Genomic DNA, 20,079 nt, shown 5'->3' on the forward strand with positions numbered 1-20,079 from the left:
GGGTAGGGTAGCCCACAGTTTTCATATGGTTCATTTTAATGAAGGAAAGGCAGAAGGGCAAAGATAGGAACCTAGCATTCAGCGTGTGTTTCGACACGAGCCGTTAGAGGCAGTACGTATCCGAGTACAAACTTTTTGAAGCTCTCTACTCTCTCTATAACCTATACATTTATCATTCTCTGTCACTCTACGTTAGTGTTGTTTCAGGGTTTATATTGTTTGGTAGGTATTTTGGGGGTATAAGTGAATGAGTGGAGTTTTTCCCATATAAATTACTGGTAATTGGTTCTTAACTTTATTTCCCATTGTGCAAGGTTCCCCTTTCAGGTAGCCGGAGACACAAACTTGTATTTGAAAACTAATTAATGTCTCTAATTTTTGAATGATAGGTGGTGGTTAATAAGGCTGCAGTTATGGTCCATCAGCTTTCCAAGAAGGAAGCTTCCAGACACGCCATCATGCGGTCTCCTCAGATGGTGTCTGCCATTGTACGTACCATGCAAAATACCAATGATGTGGAAACTGCTAGATGTACTGCAGGGACCTTGCACAACCTCTCTCATCATCGTGAGGGCTTGTTGGCCATCTTTAAATCTGGAGGCATTCCTGCCTTGGTGAAGATGCTTGGGTAAGATACGATAGAATTTTTGAAGCTAAGAAGTAGGAGAGTGCAATCACAGCATTTCTGATGAGGCTCTCCTTTTTTTTTTTTTAACAGTTCACCAGTGGATTCTGTATTGTTTTATGCCATTACAACTCTCCACAACCTATTATTACACCAAGAAGGAGCAAAAATGGCAGTTCGTTTAGCTGGTGGGCTGCAGAAGATGGTTGCTTTACTCAACAAGACAAATGTTAAGTTCTTGGCAATTACAACAGACTGCCTTCAGATTTTAGCTTATGGCAACCAAGAAAGCAAGGTAAAAGAATGGCTTGTTTTTAATGTTATGAGACCCACACTGTCATGGTATTCCATGGACTCTTGAAAATTCATAACATGCCTTACCCTTTGTCCGTATCCTAGAAAAATTGGACATATTTGAGCATCTTGTCTAGCACAGTGCTAGGGGATACAATAGGCAGACTTCTCTTAGGACTTTCATTCATAGTGGGATATAGGCATTGAAAAGTGAACCAGAATCTAGGCCTCCTGGAGAAAGTGATTGTTAAGCTCAACTCTCAGAGATGAGAAGGGATTAAATGGGCTAAGTTCAGGAGGAAACAGCAATTTGAAAGACAGAGAGGAATAGGGCAAGTGTTTGGGAATTTAAAAAACACATAGAGTAATACGGAGGAGGAAAGATTTGTTTGAAGCTGTTGAGATTGATCCCTGAATGACACAGATGGTTTGTATCGACTCCTAACTGAATGAAGACCTGATAATGACACTAGGATAAGCACTGGATGGCTAATCGCAAGGTCAGCGGTTCAAATCCACCAGCCACACCTCAGAAACCCTTTAGGAGGGTGGCAATGATTGGGGACTGACTTGACGGTACTTACCAAGAACTTAATGGTTGACCATTCAAACCCAACCAGTGGTGTCGTGGAAGAAAGTCTGTCTACTTATAGTTAACAACATTGTGTAATAATTCTGCTTGTTGAGTTGGAATCAACTTAGTGGCAGCAGGTTGGTTGGTTGAATTGGAAAGAGAGACAGGACAGATTCTGCAGAACTTTCATATTAAGGATTTTGGACCTTTTAGTAAGCGTGATGGAAAACAGTCAGAATTTTCAGCAGTGGCATGAGGTTTGGTTTTAGAAAATTGGGGTAAGGATATGTGGAGTGTGTAAGAATGAATGACCAGGGTATCTCGTCCTCGTGTGGCCCTGTGGGGTGAAACACTGGACCACAAGGCCGGCAGTTCAGACTCACCAGCTGCTCCTTGAAAACCCTACACAGGGTCACTGCGAGTCAGAACTGATTCCATGGCACTTAACAACAGCGATTAGGAAAGGGGAGCAGGAGTTTCAAGTACCCCTTAAAAAATTTACTGTTTTTAACATACTGATTTTAAGATTTTGGTGTGGTGCTACAGGATAAGCACGTGACCACTAACAACAGGATCAGAGTTTCAAACCCAACAGCTGTGCCTCAGAAGATGGCTGGTCACTCTTAAGTTGTAACTGATTTGATGGCTCTTAACAACATTGTTTAATAGGAACTCTGGTAGCGTAGTGGTTACGATTTGGGTTTGCTCATCTCACGGTCAGCTGTTCCGTGGGAGAAAGATAGGCTTTCTGCTCCCATCAAGATTTACAGCCTCGGAAACCCTGTACAGGGTCACTATGAGTGGGAACTGACTTCACGGCACATAACAACATTGTTTATAAATGTTTTGTGTGTGTGTGTGTGTGCACACTATCATCAGTGTGGGGAGAAAGGAATTTTACCTAATTTGTTAGTCTTGGGAGATTTTGAATGAAGGCTGTAGAAGGAAGGGGGATATGACCCTGGTGTATGGAATTTGTGATAATGGGATACAGAAATAAATTTGAATCAATAGAGCGCTGGATGAAATTATAATAAAACAGGAAAATAAGGGCTTTTTTTCTCAAGCATTTTATAAGGATTCTAAGATTAATAATGTATTATAATGTCTTTCTAGCTGATCATTCTGGCTAGTGGTGGACCCCAAGCTTTAGTAAATATAATGAGGACCTATACTTACGAGAAACTACTGTGGACCACAAGCAGAGTATTGAAGGTGCTGTCTGTCTGCTCTAGTAATAAGCCAGCTATTGTAGAAGCTGGTAAGTATGTGCCTATTCTGAGATCGCCTGTGTACAATATCTACAGTTCTAATTAGATTCCTTTTCTTAGGGAAAGGTAAGAATAGAACTTGACCGTGACCAGCTAAAAGTAAATAGTTCTATTCGGTTTTACTGCTAGGATCATAAAGTTCTATAGTTTTTAATTTTTATTTTGGGCTAGCCCAAAACTTGACTTGCTAACAAATCTGTATGTAGGTGAAATTATGTGATATGATAAATTGTGTTGAAGTAGTGGTATGTGGTATTGAGTGCTATAAAGTTAATTTTGACTCATAAAGACGTTGTTTGTATATAGGGTTTTTGTGGAGCGGCTGTGGAGTTTGAACCACTGCCCTTGCAGTTAAAACAAAGTCATTTCCTTGTTTGTTAGTGGGCAGCCATTGGCAGTGCTTTTACCCTCATACTTCAGTCTTAATGAATTAGTGGTCTAATACAAAAATGTTTTTCATCTCAAAAACTATTGAGAAGAAGTATTTTTCATATTAGATCACTGTTAGTACGTACTACTAACTTATTACAATGGAGCTCTTGTAGCTTAGTGGTTACAAATCAGGCTACTAACCTCAAGGTTGGCATTTTGAAACTACCAGCCATTTCATGGGAGAAAGATGAGGCTTTCTGCTCCCGTAAAGATTTACAGCCTGGGCAATCCTGTACAGGGTCGCTATGAGTCGGAACCAACTCCACAGTACTCGACAACAACGTACTACAACATGTCTGAGCAGGATCTAGTTTGAGGCACTAGGAAGGATAGGGCATCAGTTTGAAAAGAATCCCTATCAGAACAACAGGAATTCTTCTAAAATTGAAGCAAAAACAAACAGCAAACACATGATGAACCTTGGGTGGAAGAATTGTGAAATCCTTGGTGTTTTTTACCAAAAGTTTATGGGATCAGTGCCCCCAAAATAAATTAGTTTACAAATGCATAACTTGTTTTAAGAAGGGACTGAGAGACATTGTTGAAGATGAAGGCTGTAGCAGAAGACCATCCCCACGTTACAGTGAAAAAAAACCCCATCTTATTCATGCTCTGATTAAAAGAACTGATGAATTAACAGCAGAAACAAAGCCATCAGTGCAGATGTCTATTCTATCTCAGTTGGTTCAGCTTACACAATTCTGAAAAAGTTGAACAAACTTTCCACTTGATGGGTGCCAGAATTATTGCTCTGAGATCAGCTACTAACAACAGAATTTTTAATGGAAAATATTACTAAGTGGGGTCAAGATCATAAAATAGTTCTTGGAAAAAATATAACAGATGAAACATGGCTTTACCAGTACAATCCTGAAGACTACGGACAATCACAGCAATGACTACACCAAGTAGAAGCGGTTGAGTCAGCAAAAGTAGACTGGTCAAGAGCAAAGTTCATGGGAACAGGTTTTTGGGATGCTCAAGGCTTGTTGACTTTCAGGGTGAGAGGTGGGTGTAAGTAAAGAATGATAGCATCTTCTGCTTATGAGAATGTTTTTCTGTTCAGAACGCTAGGGAAACCTTCCCAGAGTCCTTTTCTACCAAGACAATATACTCTTGCTCATTTTTCTCATGAAGGGTTATTTTGTGAATTTTAATGGGAAATCTTTAGGCATCCACCTTATAGCGCTAAATTGGTTGCTTCAGACTTATTTTTGTTTGGTAATCTTAAAAAGTTTACTTAATAATGTAAAAAAATGCCCAAGACCCCCTCATTTCTTTAGGGTTGGTATCATCGTTTGCAGAAGTAACTTGAAATTTATATTGAGAAATAAATTGTATTTTTAAATTTTTTCTTTTATTTCAATTGTCCACACTTTTTGAAGACTCTCATGTTGTTGTGTATGTTAGTGCAAAGGAAAGGAGATGTTACTCTTTCTCTCCTAGGAAACTCTCAAATCAAGCTTCATACCAAAATTGGAAGAGGAGAAATATAAAAGCAAATAGTAAGCTTGCTGTAACACTTTGTTAAGAGTAATTGCATGTATTTATAAGGGGGCCGTGGTTATGATTACCCAGGGTATCTGCTAACAGTGAAGCTATAGGCTTGGGGCTATATGGAAGCAGCGCATTTCCATAGTGTGGATTCCAACTCATAGCAACCCTAAAAGACACAGTACAACTGCCCCAACGCTAAGGTTTCCTACACTGAAATTTTACAACAGCAGCAATGTGGCAGGCAGGGCCCCTGATGTAAATGCTAATAGCTATTGCAGACATATTTGGAGCACTTCCACAAATACAGATTTCTGGATTCCATTTTAGATTTTTTGAATCAGAATTTCTGGATTTTTCAATTGAAGGTAATTTCAGCAGTTGATTAATTGAATTGATAGATAGGTCTTAGAGAACTGGAAATGTCTGGCACTAAAGGACTAGGACTAACACTCTCGTTTGTCAGTGAGTGGTGCTGTTGTGAATTGAGTTTTGTTGGAACCTATGCCAGCAGAGTCATCCATGGTGGACAGGTTTTAGTAGAGATACCAGACTAAGATAGACTTGAAAGAAACTCTATGAATAGCTGTGGAACAGTGCCAGAAGATGAGCTATCCTAAGCTCTCAAAGTACGACTGGGAAAGAGCTGCCTCTTTAGAGTTGAATGAACTTCCTGAAGTAAGTTGTGGCACAACTCAGAAGAATGAACTGCAAACGGCCATGGAAAGTAAAGTATGAATCTAGGAAAATGTGAAGTTGTCAGAAGTTAAAATGGAATACATAAAGATCAATATCATCCTAGGCATTAGTGAGCTGTAATGGCCATTTGGAATCTGACAGGCAATGGTGTCACATTCGTAGTCAAAAAGAGTATTTTAAGATCTGTATTGAAATACAAATGCTGTCTGTGATAGGATAACATCCAATATACATACAACCACTAAATACCATTATTCCAATTTACACATCAACCACTAAAGCCAGTGGTGATGAAATGGAAACATTGTTGCAACTTCTTTAGTATGAATTGGATCAAACCGTGCACTCAAGATACATTTATAATTACTGATGTGTGGAATGCAAAGTTGGAAATAAAGGGGGGAAGGGTCAGTAGTTAGAAGACATGGTCTTCATGATAGAAATGATGCTGTAGGGCCCATGATAGAATTTTGCAAGACCAATGACTTATTAAAAATGACTTTTTCCAACAACATATTAAAGGCCACCTCTCCAGATAGGATACACAGGAATCAAATTGACTACCTGTGGGAAGAGTAGTGCCAGAAACACAAATCTGGGTTTGAAGAAGTATAGCCAGAATACTCTTTAGAAGCATGGATGGTGAGACTTTATCTTTCATACTTTGGACGTGTAATTCAGAGGGACAGTTCCAGGAGAAGGATATCATGCTTGGGAAAGTGGAGGAAGATGCCCAACAAGATGAGTTGATTAAAAGTAGCAGCAGCAATGGGCTCAAACATAACAATATGAGGATGGCAGAGGACCAGGCAGTGTTTATAAAGGACTGGCGGAATCTGGCCTTTCCAAGGTGCCTGTGGTGGTGTTTTGAAAATTTTCACCTAATGTTTGAAGCACTGGGGGGGATACATTGGATAGTGCAAACAGTTAACGGTTTTGTGTTGTTTCATAACAGTCTGGTGAGGGTCACAAAAATATACAAAAATGGGTGGTTACAAATTAAAATGAGTTATGAAACACCTGCTGATAATACCAAATTAATGGGAGGGGGAGGTTTTTGGCCAATTAAGTGGGAACTTGACGAGAAGTGGAGATAGCTGCTGCCTTCAGTAGAGAAAAGAAACACCCTTTGTTGTTACAGAGGCGGATCAAGTTCAGGCTTTGAAAGTCTGTCTAGCTAGCACTTATTTAGGTAGGGTGATTGGTCTAGGATAGAGGTTAATGAGCTATTGCAGACCTTCAGAGGTTTCAGGTTTTATTCATGGAGTTTTCATATATGCAGCCAGCTTTGGAAGCATAGCTGTAGAATACTGAAATCAGTCTTGTAAGGGTAGGTGGGCTCTAAACTTCAGAAGCCTTCCGAAGGTGCTAAAGAGTTTAACCTTATGGTGTGCCCAGGAGTCAGATGGTTCAGACTCATAGTGACCATGCATTGGGATTCATCTTGACTCTCTATCACCAAGACATGTTTCCATGAGGCTGTAAATCTTTACAGCCTCATCTTTCTCCTGCGGAATGGCTGGTAGTTTCAAACTACTGATCTTCAGTTTAGCAGCCTGATTCATAACCACTGTGCTACCTTAGCTCCTTTATCATATAATTAGAGGCCACTAATAATAGTTGTTGGGCACAATGAATTCTTTCGAATTACAGAAGGAGAAAATAAACTCTGAGGGAGAGAAGAAAGGGTAATTGTTAACAGCCCTTTACTGAGCGGCAACTTTGTGCAAGTCACTCTTTTCATAGTTGGCGCTAACATGAGGAATCCCTTCCTACTTGGGGAAATAGGCTGACTTATAGTTGTGATAAATGTTATAAAGGGAACAGCGCAGGGTGCAATGAGAATTATAGCAAGTAAACGGTACTTATTTGAGGAAATTAAACAGACCTGAAGGATAAAGACGGTGCTACGAAAGGTAACTCTTTGCATTCAGAAGTGAGTTGCAGTTAGTCTCTGTGGGGAATGAAGCCTCCCTACGTTTATCCTGAATCCTGATCTGGTGGTGTGGGTTAATGCGCCAAACTGCAAAGTCGTTTGAATTCCAACCTCGGTAGTTCAAGCTCACCACCTGCTCCTTGGAAAGCCTATACAGGATCACTAGGGGTCGGAATCAACTCAACGGCACTTTGACAACAAACAGTAACCTCATTTTATCTTCCTATATACAAACTTCGGCAGTAACTAACAACAGTGCTGTATGTCCAGAGTTCTTACTCTAGAAATTTACTAGAGTTTTCTAGTCTTTGTTCTTAGGCCACCTTCCCCTACAAAAATTTTTTTCCTCACCACCATCTGAGCATATTATAAATTACACTTTTATTTATTGTTTATGTTCTGCCGTCCCTAAGCAGAGAATACAGTCCATGAGGGGAGGGAATTCTGTTAGCTCATGTTTCCTGAAATGACTGAGAGGTTGGAAGAGATAGTAGGAGGAATATTATCGGGAAGAGGGGTAGTGGAGATGAATGAAGGCTTTGTCCACATAGGGAAAGAACAGTAAATGTCTAATCAGCCACGTCTGAGGTGAACTGGAAAAGGAAAGGAAGCGGTACAAGGTCCTCAGAAATGAGAGGAAATAGTCTCCTTCTAAAAACGGAGAAACAGTTCAGGCTAATAAGAAGTTCTAGACATTGTCTCTGGTGTTTTTTGATTTTCTAGGTGGAATGCAAGCCTTAGGACTTCACCTGACAGATCCAAGTCAACGTCTTGTTCAGAACTGTCTCTGGACTCTTAGGAATCTTTCAGATGCTGCAACTAAACAGGTAAATTCCTAGTAAATTGGTACCTTGGGAATAAGTCAAGATGAATATGTAGTGAACATCTGTTTTTATTTCCATAGGAAGGAATGGAAGGTCTTCTTGGGACTCTTGTTCAGCTTCTGGGTTCAGATGATATAAATGTGGTCACCTGTGCAGCTGGAATTCTTTCAAACCTCACTTGCAATAATTATAAGAACAAGATGATGGTGTGCCAAGTGGGAGGTATTGAGGCTCTTGTGCGTACTGTCCTTCGTGCTGGTGACAGAGAGGACATCACTGAGCCTGCTATCTGTGCTCTTCGTCATCTGACCAGCCGACACCAGGAAGCAGAGATGGCCCAGAATGCTGTTCGCCTTCACTATGGACTACCAGTTGTGGTTAAACTTCTACATCCACCTTCCCATTGGCCTCTGATAAAGGTAAAGAATCAAAATAGTGTTGCGAAGGTTCATCATAAATAGGACATATGTTCTTGGGTAGGGGGGTGTAGCATCGTAAAATAATGTAATTTACGGCTAAGTTGTTCTCATCTGCAGGCTACTGTTGGATTGATCCGGAACCTTGCCCTTTGTCCAGCAAATCATGCACCTTTACGTGAACAGGGTGCCATTCCTCGATTAGTTCAGTTGTTGGTTCGAGCACATCAGGACACCCAACGTCGTACATCCATGGGTGGAACACAGCAGCAGTTTGTGGTAGGAAGATCTTAGGTTGATCTTAATAGTGTCTCCTGACTATGTAAAAGACACCCATAAATCCATAGGATTCTCGATTCTTGATCACTGGCTCTTTGCCTCCCCCTTCCTGAAGGACAGCTGTGACTTAACTGCTATCCTTTCTGTGGTTGCAGAGATGATATGAGATAATGTCCACTACCCCATAACTAAGAGTCCCATTATTTTGCTGTGTCCGGTTAGGTACCTCATACAGTGTACTCACTGGATCCACACAGAATTTGCCTCCTTAGAAGTCTAAGTGACTTCACATCCCATTCCCACAATAACAGTTTTGCCTATCATGCATTTTGACTAACTCTTCTGGAGAAGCTAAACTGTTTTCATGAACCTAAAGTTATTCAAGTACTAGTATTTCTGGAATGTTTATCCATAATACTCTCTCTTAAGTGGATTCTTAAATCTTAAAACTAGCTTCATTATAAATGTATGTGAATATAAGAAGTATAAAGACACTTTGGAATCTTCAATTACTTTAGAAGATAAGTACCAGAACAGATTTTTTCAGGAGTCCACATTGCTAGTTGTTAACATGTATGCACTCACGTCAATAGCTGCTATCTCCAAGAAAAACATAGTCTGAATATTGATTTCTATCTCTGTACCACCTTTTTAAAAATACACCTTTTACCCAGAGCAGTCATGCCTCTCTGGCACAGCAGTGTGGTTGGAGGAGAGGAGTGCTGGGGTCCTGCTCTAACAAAAAACTTCAAGGTGGATAGCTATAAAGAACAAATATTAATTTTCTTGTTCTGAAGGTTAAACATCCTTCACTAACTGCAAATTATGAGGAACTTTGGGTATGTCAAGGTCCCTGAGAAATGGTTTGAACTCAGTGACTGACATAAAGGTTAGCACTTGAAGAAAGTCCTGAGGTTCTGTTTGCATAAAGACCATACAGCCCAAAGCCACCCTGTAGAAATTCTTCCCTTAACACATGGAATCAACTCATGACTGGTTTTCTCTGGTATACATTTAGTATTGCCTTTAGTCAGAATGAAAAGCTTTTCTACTTTGTAACTTGAGAGGGGAATGCCATATTTATTTGTTCATCTTACTTTCTCTGGTAGGAGGGAGTCCGCATGGAGGAAATAGTTGAAGGTTGTACTGGAGCCCTTCACATCCTGGCTCGGGATGTTCACAACCGAATCGTAATCAGAGGACTAAATACCATTCCATTGTTTGTGCAGGTATGGTGAGTTTGTCAGGTGTTACAGATTTTGTGTGTCAGTAACATTTCAAGATTTTAGTGGTTAGTAGAAGTTTTCCAGAAAATTGGAAACCAAAATAAGGACATCAGCCCTTGCAGTTCCATCTGTTACTTTATAAGAAGATAGCAACCCTACCCAAACCCCCCTGCAAAAGGATAAAAAAAAGAATCTTACTGTTTGGTATTAAATACATTCAATTTCAAGAAAATTCTTCATTGTTCTTGGGCAGTAGAGGTGGACACTTTAGAGGGAGGGGCCCAAGCCATCAAGCAAATCTGAATTGAAACTGTCTCTGAAGAAAGGGTTTATAGCTATAAATGTGATTCGTATCTGTATCTTTAATCAGGTTTTGTGTGTGTTTTCTCCTTAGCTACTGTATTCTCCCATTGAAAATATCCAAAGAGTAGCTGCAGGGGTCCTCTGTGAACTAGCTCAGGACAAGGAGGCTGCGGAAGCTATTGAAGCCGAGGGAGCTACAGCCCCTCTGACAGAACTGCTTCACTCTAGAAATGAAGGTGTAGGTAAGCAGGAGGAAAGGGGGGGGGGGGGGGATGTGCACAGTAAGGCCCTAACTTCACTTCACCTGCTTATTTTCCTCTGCTCTCCCAGCAACTTATGCAGCTGCTGTTTTATTCCGGATGTCTGAGGACAAGCCACAGGATTACAAGAAACGGCTCTCAGTTGAGTTGACCAGTTCTCTCTTCAGGACAGAGCCAATGGCTTGGAATGAGGTACGCTGTTTGGGCAATGTGGACATCTTTTTATTTCCTTGAATCACACACACATTCACCCACTGTCCTGGCTAGAATGTTCATTCTTTATGCTCTCCAGCAACTGCTGTCAGATGAACAAGTAGCTTTAAAAGCCTGTTCCCAAGTATTTAGGGACGCAGTCTTCTGTTGGTGATTTTCAGTTTTTAATGTTCAGTCTTCATTGAAAGTTTAAAACGGCCAAACAATGAGTAAATATGATTTGGGTTTTTTCATAGGCATCTTCACATGTCCATACTTGAACACTGAACTTTCCCCACCCACCCCCTTCCCCTAAACCTGTTCTTCCTTCCAAGTTTAATGACATCTTTGTTATTCCAGCTGATCAGGCTGTAAAAAATCTTGGAGCCATCCTTCCCAAGTCAGCAACTCATGTTGATTCTAGCTTAGATCTGACCATCTTAAGATCTCAGCTGCATCGATTATATTCAACCAACTTAGTCTTGTTGCTTTGCCAGCATCCAGACTTCAAGTCTGTTCTCAACATAGTGATTGTGTTTAGATGCAAACCAGGTTGAGTCTTAAAGATTTGTATAATAAAACACTTGTTACATTTCCTTCAGTCCAGTATTCCAAAGGAGATGGCAGTATTTAATGACCCACCTCGCTGTGTGTGCTGTCACCTCATATCCTTTGGCTACTATATCTCTTCCCATCAAAGACATTGTACAGGTGTTGAATTAATGTATTTGCTAAAGAAATATGAATTATTTTTAATCACTGTATTAATAAAAAAAACATTGGAGAGAATGTGTTTTAAATTGAAGATTTTAATTTTGTTTTCTCCCATGCTTTGTACCTGTTTTTTAGACTGCTGATCTTGGGCTTGATATTGGTGCCCAGGGAGAACCCCTTGGGTATCGCCAGGATGGTATGTGTCTTGTATTCTTCGATTCATTCCAGTTTGTGCTCACGTTCTTTAATGTTAGAAGTCAGCATCAGGGTTAGTGCAGCTTAGTGTGGTCTTGATACTGCTGGACCTTTGCAGTCCAAGATGCTAAGAACATGGAAAATTGTTATTCTAGAATTCAAATCTGGGTAACAGAGATGGTTAGGAGTGCTAACAGCTAGAATGTAATCTGGCTTTATCTCATTAGTAAATTAAAGGTTCATAGGTTTCTTATTTGATCAATATATTAAAGGTCAACCAACCCCTAAGCTAAAAATGGTTTTGTTGGGAAAAATGTTTTCAGTTTTTCTTCGTGCTTTTGTTAGTACCCGCTGGGCAGACGCCATTGTTTATTGCCTGGATCTGCTTGTGACTTCCTGTAGATTGCGTCTCCTCAGGAATCTTAGGTCTCTGCTAGGGTGGATATAAACCATTCAGGAATAGACTAATGGCATGACTAGAACCTGCTGGTCTGTGTGTGGAGCCTCCTGGGTGTCCTGGCACTGAAATGTTTCTTGGCTGAAGAAAGCTAGGAGTTAAAGAGGCTAGAAAACTAACAGATGTGTTGCCTTTGGATACCTCGCAGTGTTGACGTGTTTCTTCTCTCCTTTCCTCCCTGGGCTGTTGTAGATCCCAGCTATCGTTCTTTCCACTCCGGCGGCTACGGCCAAGATGCCTTGGGTATGGACCCCATGATGGAGCATGAGATGGGTGGCCACCACCCTGGTGCTGACTATCCAGTTGATGGGCTGCCCGATCTGGGCCATGCCCAGGACCTCATGGATGGGCTGCCTCCAGGTGACAGCAATCAGCTGGCGTGGTTTGATACTGACCTGTAAACTATTCATTAGGTAAGACGTTTAAAAAGCCAGTTTGGGTAAAATACTTTACTCTGCCTACAGAACTTCAGAAAGACTTGGTAGGCCAGGAGTGGTTTAGGCTTATTTTGTAAATCTGCTACAAAAACAGATACATACTTTGACGGGAGATGTCTTTGAACATTGGAATGTTCTCAGATTTTCTTGTTATTAAATGGTCATGTGTGAAAGTTATTAACTTCAATGTTTTTGCCACAGCTTTTTCAAGTTAATACTCAAATGAGTAACTTTTGCTGTTTAAACATGAGTAACAGCCTTTCTCTCTATATACAGCTGTAGTGTTTGAACTTGCATTGTGATTGGCCTGTAGCGTTGCTGAGAGGGCTCGAGGGGTGGGCTGGTATCTCAGAAAGTGCCTGACACACTAACCACGCTGAGTTTCCTATGGGAACAATTGAAGTAAACTTTTTGTTCTGGTCCTTTTTGGTCGAGGAGTACCAATACAAATGGATTTTGGGAGTGACTCAAGAAGTGAAGAATGCACAAGAATGGATCACAAGATGGAATTTATCAAAACCCTAGCCTTGCTTGTTTAAAAATTTTTTTTTTTAATATCTGTAATGGTACAGACTTTGCTTGCTTTGAATTAGGTTTTTTAATTTTTTCCTTTTTTTCCGCAGTAACTTAGTTTTTTAAGTCTTGTAGTATTAAGTTAATAGTGAATACTGCTACAGCAATTTCTAATTTTTAAGAATTGATTAATGGTGTAGAACCCTAATTCATAATCACTAATTGTAATCTGAATAAAGTGTAACATTGTGTAGCCTTTTTTTTTGTATAAAATAGACAAATAGAAATGGTCCAATTAGTTTCCTTTTTAATATGCTTAAAAGAAGCAGGTGGATCTATTTCATGTTTTTGATCAAAAACTTTATTTGGGATACGTATGGGTGGGGTCAGTAAGAGGTGTTATTTGGAACCTTGTTTGGGGACAGTTGCCTTTTATCCCAAAGTTGTTGTAACCTGCTGTGATACAATGCGGTTATAAAAATGGTTCAGAATTAAACTTTTAATTCATTCGATTGTGTCATCTTTTTTCTGTATCTTGAGAAAGGGTATCAAGTTTATTCTCTTCCATTTTATTCTGTGATCGAGGAGAGAGATAGACTTCATCATCATCTCCAATTGCAGGTCTCAGAAACACAGGGTCGCCGTGAGTCATATGTGACTCAGCATCATGTTGTTGGGGTTTGGTATCTGTGGTTAACTCCCACAGCCTGGCTTCCTCTTGTTGCAGGCATGTATAATTTAGCTCAAATGGCCAAAGGTGACATCATTTAAAAGGCATTTAGGTACTAGTCTTTGAGCTACAAAGAACTTTCTCTAAGGTGACATCATTTAAAAGGCATTTAGGTACTAGTCTTTGAGCTACAAAGAACTTTCTCTAAAAGTAGAAAGCCAAAATTCCCAAACCAAAGCCCCTTTAGATAGTTTTGTTCCAACTAACTACACATCTTTAGACGAGCATAACTCATTTAGAAAGGGGAATTCCTTAAACTCCACTTTGAACTGATAATTAAAATCGACATTTAAATACTCATGTAATCGGAACATAATCGGACTCAGAATAGGCTTACCTTCCTCAGTATCTGCCAGATGATCCTGTCATCCTGCTGGGAGGTCTGACAAGATCTGTAAACCTGTTAAGACTTGTCATTAACTACAGGATATACACATGCATTCAGCTCCTTTTAGTTGAGATTCAGCTTCACTTTTTACTATGGTCTCTACTTCACATAAAAGAAATTCTTTTCTGTGGTTTAAATGTAATTGGAGTTGCAGAAGAAAATATATATCTGCTTAAGTGCCACTGAGTCCAATCCAACTCACATACACCTTGTGTAGGAATTTGGAGAAGCGGTGAGTTTAAACCAATGACAAGCCGACTTTGAGTTTTTAAGTGCTGTCGAGTTGGTTCTTAGAAAATTCATAGCAACCTTGTATTATATAGGCTTTTGGAGGAGCAGCTGGTGAGTTTGAACTGCCAACCTTGTAATTCAAACCAGCCTTGCCGTCTAGCACATTAACTTAAGCACTGTATAGACTGTTATAAGAAGTTAGGGCTATTGTTAAACGAGAATATATCTTTAGTGAATTCAGCAGGCCATTTCGTTCATTTAACTTGCACATTGCCTGAGCTTTGCCTAAAATATTTTTTATGTTCTACTTAAACACTCTTGTAGTGTACTGGTTAGTAGTTGGGCTGCTGCTAACCTCAAGGTCAGCTGTTCAGTTATTCCACGAGAGAAAGCTGAGGGTTTCTGCTCCCGTAAAGCTTTATAGCCTCGGAAATCCTATGCAGGGATGGATGCTAAGAGTTTAAGAAACGACTATGGCACACGAACTTAAGAGCTTTACATGAGGACTCATCCAACTCAGCAAGGTGTTTCTGAAACACTCTTCTGAAGAATGATGAGCAGGTGTGTTCTGTCAGATGTTAACGCTGTGTACAGCTAGAGTGCATAACACTTACTGGAACAGATACTACACAGATAGCACTGGTAAATCAGTGGGGAAAAGGGAACAACTTTTCTGTAAAGGTACAGAACAATTGGGTGATCGTTTAGATAAAACAAAATGGACCCCACTACATTGGTGTGGAGTCCTGGTGTGGCACTGTGGGCTAATGCATCAGAATACAAGTCATTTGAACTGCACGGTTGGTGGTTCAAGCTCACCAGCTGCTCCTTGGAAACCCTATACAGGGTTGCTATGGGTCAGAAGTGACTCGATGGCACTTAGTGACAACACCACATTGGTATGGTGCTGTAGGACTGCGTAACAGCAGAGCAGTGGTTCACACTCACCAACTGCTCCTCAGAAATCCTATACAGGGTTGTTAGTAGAAAAACGACTTGATGGCACTTAACAGCATATACCAATAACACCATAAACTGAAAACCTAATCCAAAAAGGGAATACATAACTAACAAGAAAAGACAGGTGGAACGAATACATGAAGTACTGCTACAAATCCTTAAGAAAACACATTTTTAAATGGATACTAAACATGAATCTGCATTTCACAGGAGAGGAAACCCAAGAAGTCACAATGGTTCTTGGCTTCAGCAGAGACAAATGTATACTAATATTCTACATTCACCAGGCTAGCAAAAATTAGAAATCGCAAGTCTATCAAACGAGGCTTTGGTGCTCTTAAAAAGTGGGATAACTTTCTGTATGGCCCGCAGCAGGACTAGGGTGAGGCACTTGTTTAGGGCATAAAGTGTAAGGGAGAGAGGTGGGAGATCTAGACAGTGCAAAAGATCTGACCACCAAACATTTAAAGCCTCAAGCTCCTTAAGAGCTTGGCTGAGTACCAATGTGTCCAACAACAGTTTTGTTATGATATTCTTGTCAGAGAATGCCACCGAGTAGTAAACAACAGCTTCCCATTTATGGACATTGAACAAATGCAAGTTTTAGGACCACCACCTTATTGATTTAAAAATAAGCAAACTCTTAAGGATAGCCTTCATGAAGTAGTAAAACAAAGAAATGGATTATATCCTACATACTATGAAAAAGTACCTGGAGAAGGAGGAGCATAGATACTGGTAAAGTATCTCAAGTTACCTGTCATTGGAAGTGCTAAGAAGAAATAAATTTTCCATTCCAGAAACTGATGGAGGTGAGAATGCCTGTTTTGGATGACTTTCCTTTTTCCATTCTTCAGTTACACTGCAACTAGAAGACAGCTTCGGGACAAAGACATTTGATGCCAATGCAGTGACCACCATTGAGCTGAAGAATGAAGTTCTTCCATGTGACAGTAAATGCCCAACCCATGAGGCTTTGATCTGATGGTGTGAACCCTTGACGGGAACCTTGAGAGAGAAATAATACCCTTGTTTGAATTACTACAATTAAATACCACCCGCATTGTACAGTTTGCTTTATTAGGCAAAAGAACTGAGTCACATGATTGCAGTGCTTTTTTTGTCCCTTCTATTAGGGCAACAATCAACTGCCTTGGCTTTGAGCAAATGACCCACGTAAACTCAACTACACAGTGCTGGGAGGGAATGCTCAGAAGGCAATGCTTGCATGTTCTTTTCCATCAGCATCCTCTATGGTGTCCTGTGTACTGCCTTTTAGTGTCTAGTGTAGGACCACCCCTCAGAGGGAAACTGACAGGCCTTAGCAGGGGTGGGGGGTGGGATGGGGTATGTGTGTGTGTGTATTCTGAGGCCAGCAGAGAGGCCAAGGAGACATCCTGACCCTTTAGATGGGCTGGAACTGTGAGTCTGTGCTTTTCCAAGGTGTGTTGTCACCCCCAGTGCCCACAATACTCCCTCCTGAGATTCCATAGAAGAGAAGGTTAGTGGAACTAAATGAAGAATGTGATCCTACACCTTTCTCCCCTCCCCTCCACCCCACTCCACCCCACCCCAGTAAAGGATATCATGCAGAACTCTGCTTCCTGAAAGAAGGTAGTCACAAGTTGAGGCCCACATTTGTGCCTGGGGGCACTTAAGTGACCATAATCCAAGTAGGTGGAATCCAACTAAAGGACATCCATCTTGCTCAGCTGATGAGAGACTTCCAAGTTTAGAGATAACTTGAAGCAGCTAGAATGTTTGGGACAAGATACTAGAGAGCTATAAAATCATAAACACAAAAATTCCAAAAAACAGAATTCCAGATGGCTCTTAGAGACATGAAAATAATGCTCAATCTTGTTAAAAACACACACACTTTTAAACTGTCTCCAATCCACTTGGCAAAGATTTCTAACCAGATAATCACCCCTTCAGAGCCATACCCCTAATGTATGCACAGTGGAAGATAAAAAGTCAGTCCCCTTGTGTAGGAGAAAGGTGGTCTCCACTGAACGGACGTCCTAGAGAGTGGCGATGAGTCAATTTATCATACACAACATTGACTAATACTAATGGATTCATATACATCAGTTACCATAAAGATTTAAAGGATCAAAATCAACTAAATCAGCATTAGGCTGCTAACCACAAAGTTGGTGCTTCAAATCCACCATATTCACCTTAAACACCACACAGAGTTGCTGAGTCAAAACTAACTTGAGGACACGTAACAGCCTTTGACAAATGCTTTCCAAATGATGCAAATGAAAAGCATGTAAAGCTAGGGTTTTTATATTGACTGAAATTCAGAATATTAAACATAAGTAAATTTTCACTGTGCATGCATGGACATTCTGCTGATGTACCAAGGGTATTGAGGTGGATAATAAACACCTATAGAATTCACTCAAATATATTTTCTTGCCTTCATTTTAACAAAAATCATTATGTTATGATCAGTAACATAACATTAGTTTGCATCCTGATATATTAAATATGAGATGTACTGAAAGTGAATATATTTTTTTAAATATATAAATTAAGTGTAAAAAATGGAAACGTAGCAATTATTTCTCAAGTTCCCAGAGTTATTTTCCTCTAAAATAAGATGTAAAATTAAAAAGCAAAGCACAAAGTATAATTAATGAACATATTTTAAAGCTTAAATCCAGAATTTTATCTTTTTCAGAACTTCATGAAACCCAACACATTTTAATAAAAATCATATGCAGTGCTGACCTTCAGAATCCCTGTGGTTGCCAATCGAAGGTATCACGTACTTGTCAACGGGCTGTTGAGTCAGTTCTGACTCAGCAATCCCCATATAGGATTTCCTAGAGCAGCTGGTAGGTTTGAACTGGCGACCCTGTGATTAGCAGTCAGTCTGGTGCTTATCCTACAATGCCACACCAGGACTTAGTGTGCACTACGGGCCTAAAAAAGTTCAGGGAAAAATTCTGTTATCTTTCAAAATAATTGTTCCATGAACCCCTTTTTATATTCAAATTTAAGAGTAAGCGGACATTTATGATTGCAGAATGTTCCTCAAGAACTTTTACAACCGCTGTGAAACGCTAATTAATGAACCACAAACTGGAACATGAGGAAAAACAACAAAAAAGGGAAGGCTGGGTGTTTGGCACTACAGGGATATTCACTAGTGAGTGAGTGTCATTTCTCTGCTACTGTAGCAGGAAACCTACTCCCAGGCAGTGGATCTGGCTCTAAAGAGTCAGCAGAACCGTCAACCTCCAGTATTTAGATACAGTTACCTTGTATTTCAAAGATATGGGGGAAGGTGGTGTGAAGTGTTTCTGGGGGCCAGTAATCCTCAAGGATGGCAGGTGACTATGAGCTGTCACAATGGTCCGGTGTGAGTGCTGTACCCCAATTGACAGGTACCTATGTGTTCTTGGACAATTTGTTATGAGGTGGTGGTTGTCTTTATGTGCCTGAGTCAGTTTTGAGGCAGCAACCCTGTATAGAGTTCCAAGGAGCAGCTGATGAATTTGAACCACTGACCTTGCAGTCCAGTACATTATCCCATAGTGCCACACCAGGACTTGTTGGGAACCTCTAAAGCAGGGGTTAGCAAACATTAAGCCCATAAGCTAGCCAACACTTGCTCTGAAATATGGGTTCCAGATAACGCAGCTAAAGTGTGTTTTACACAGGTGCATGTACAAGGATATTCACGCATCACTATTGGTAACAGGAGCCCAAGTAGCCATGGATGAGACTAGTTAATGGCTCACTGCAGCCAAACGTGGTCGTGGTGGTGGTGATGAGACACTCTAAAAAGCCCTGTACTTCTGAAATAACCTTCAAAATGATCTTGTTAAGTAGGAAAGACACAGAGCAGAACTTAAAACTGCAACCACTGGTTAGAATCTTTATGGCCATAAAGACATGGACTGAGACCATCCCTAACTACATACAAGGCAATTGGTGCCACCGCCCCCAACTTGCTCCATGTGAGGGCTTGAGCCTCTAAGTGACTGGCTGTTACACCTTGCTCCCACCACCCCCGTTTGCAATACCACTGAGGCTATTTTTGCCCCCACCCCTCAACCACCAGAGGGTCAAATTCCGATGGATTTTGGGGTGCCAACATCTCTCCCTACATGTTCCTTCCTTAACGCCCCTACCTTAGTGCCCCTGCATATATCGGGGAAATTGCTTATACATCGTTGTAATTTTTGTTGGTGTTGCCCGGAAAGGAGGGAAAGGCATTTTACTCTTAAATGGAGGCAGGGGAGACCCACATTGGATGCCCATTACCTTAGACAAGAGTCTGAACCACTATCAGGCAGAATTAGGGATAATAACTGCTGTGACTCCTTCGGAGACTTGATATGAGGAGGACTTCATGATAATCGGGTAAATACGAAAAGCAGACAAGTGCAAAGGTCATTAACACAGTGAACTCTGTTGCCACATCCTACAGGCATCGCCCCCCCTTCCCCCGCCCTTGGTGTCTAGACCCATCTCCTTAACTACCTCAGGTGACAGTGGTGGGGTCTCTTCACATACAGAGGCTCAACAGGCATCTGCTGTCTTAGGCTGTCAGTTGGGGCCTGATCTTGAAGTTCTGGGCCTGCTGCCTCCTTTCCTTCCTACCTGCGC

At 40.7% G+C, this 20,079-nt stretch overlaps 1 protein-coding gene across 5 annotated transcripts in view; it reads left to right on the forward strand.

Annotated features, from left to right (window-relative positions):
* The window catches only part of CTNNB1 (catenin (cadherin-associated protein), beta 1, 88kDa), a 46,738-nt gene extending 33,082 nt beyond the window's left edge, over positions 1–13,656 (forward strand). The window contains exons 5-16 of one of the 5 annotated variants that reach the window (XM_006868755.1): positions 390–628; positions 719–920; positions 2,610–2,754; positions 8,049–8,152; positions 8,230–8,568; positions 8,686–8,844; positions 9,954–10,073; positions 10,465–10,615; positions 10,704–10,825; positions 11,675–11,735; positions 12,384–12,604; positions 12,905–13,656. In XM_006868755.1, the coding sequence (XP_006868817.1) occupies positions 390–628; positions 719–920; positions 2,610–2,754; positions 8,049–8,152; positions 8,230–8,568; positions 8,686–8,844; positions 9,954–10,073; positions 10,465–10,615; positions 10,704–10,825; positions 11,675–11,735; positions 12,384–12,592 (1,851 nt within the window). In that variant the 3' untranslated portion in view covers positions 12,593–12,604; positions 12,905–13,656. Of the gene's footprint in view, positions 1–389; positions 629–718; positions 921–2,609; positions 2,755–8,048; positions 8,153–8,229; positions 8,569–8,685; positions 8,845–9,953; positions 10,074–10,464; positions 10,616–10,703; positions 10,826–11,674; positions 11,736–12,383 lie in introns of all 5 variants that reach the window. The other 4 variants (XM_006868756.1, XM_006868758.1, XM_006868757.1 and 1 more) reach the window with 4 other exon arrangements.
* The last annotated feature ends 6,423 nt before the right edge of the window (positions 13,657–20,079 follow it).

This window comes from Chrysochloris asiatica, unplaced genomic scaffold (genome assembly GCF_000296735.1).
Source record: "Chrysochloris asiatica unplaced genomic scaffold, ChrAsi1.0 scaffold00124, whole genome shotgun sequence".
In the NCBI taxonomy this organism is placed as follows: Eukaryota; Metazoa; Chordata; class Mammalia; order Afrosoricida; family Chrysochloridae; genus Chrysochloris; species Chrysochloris asiatica.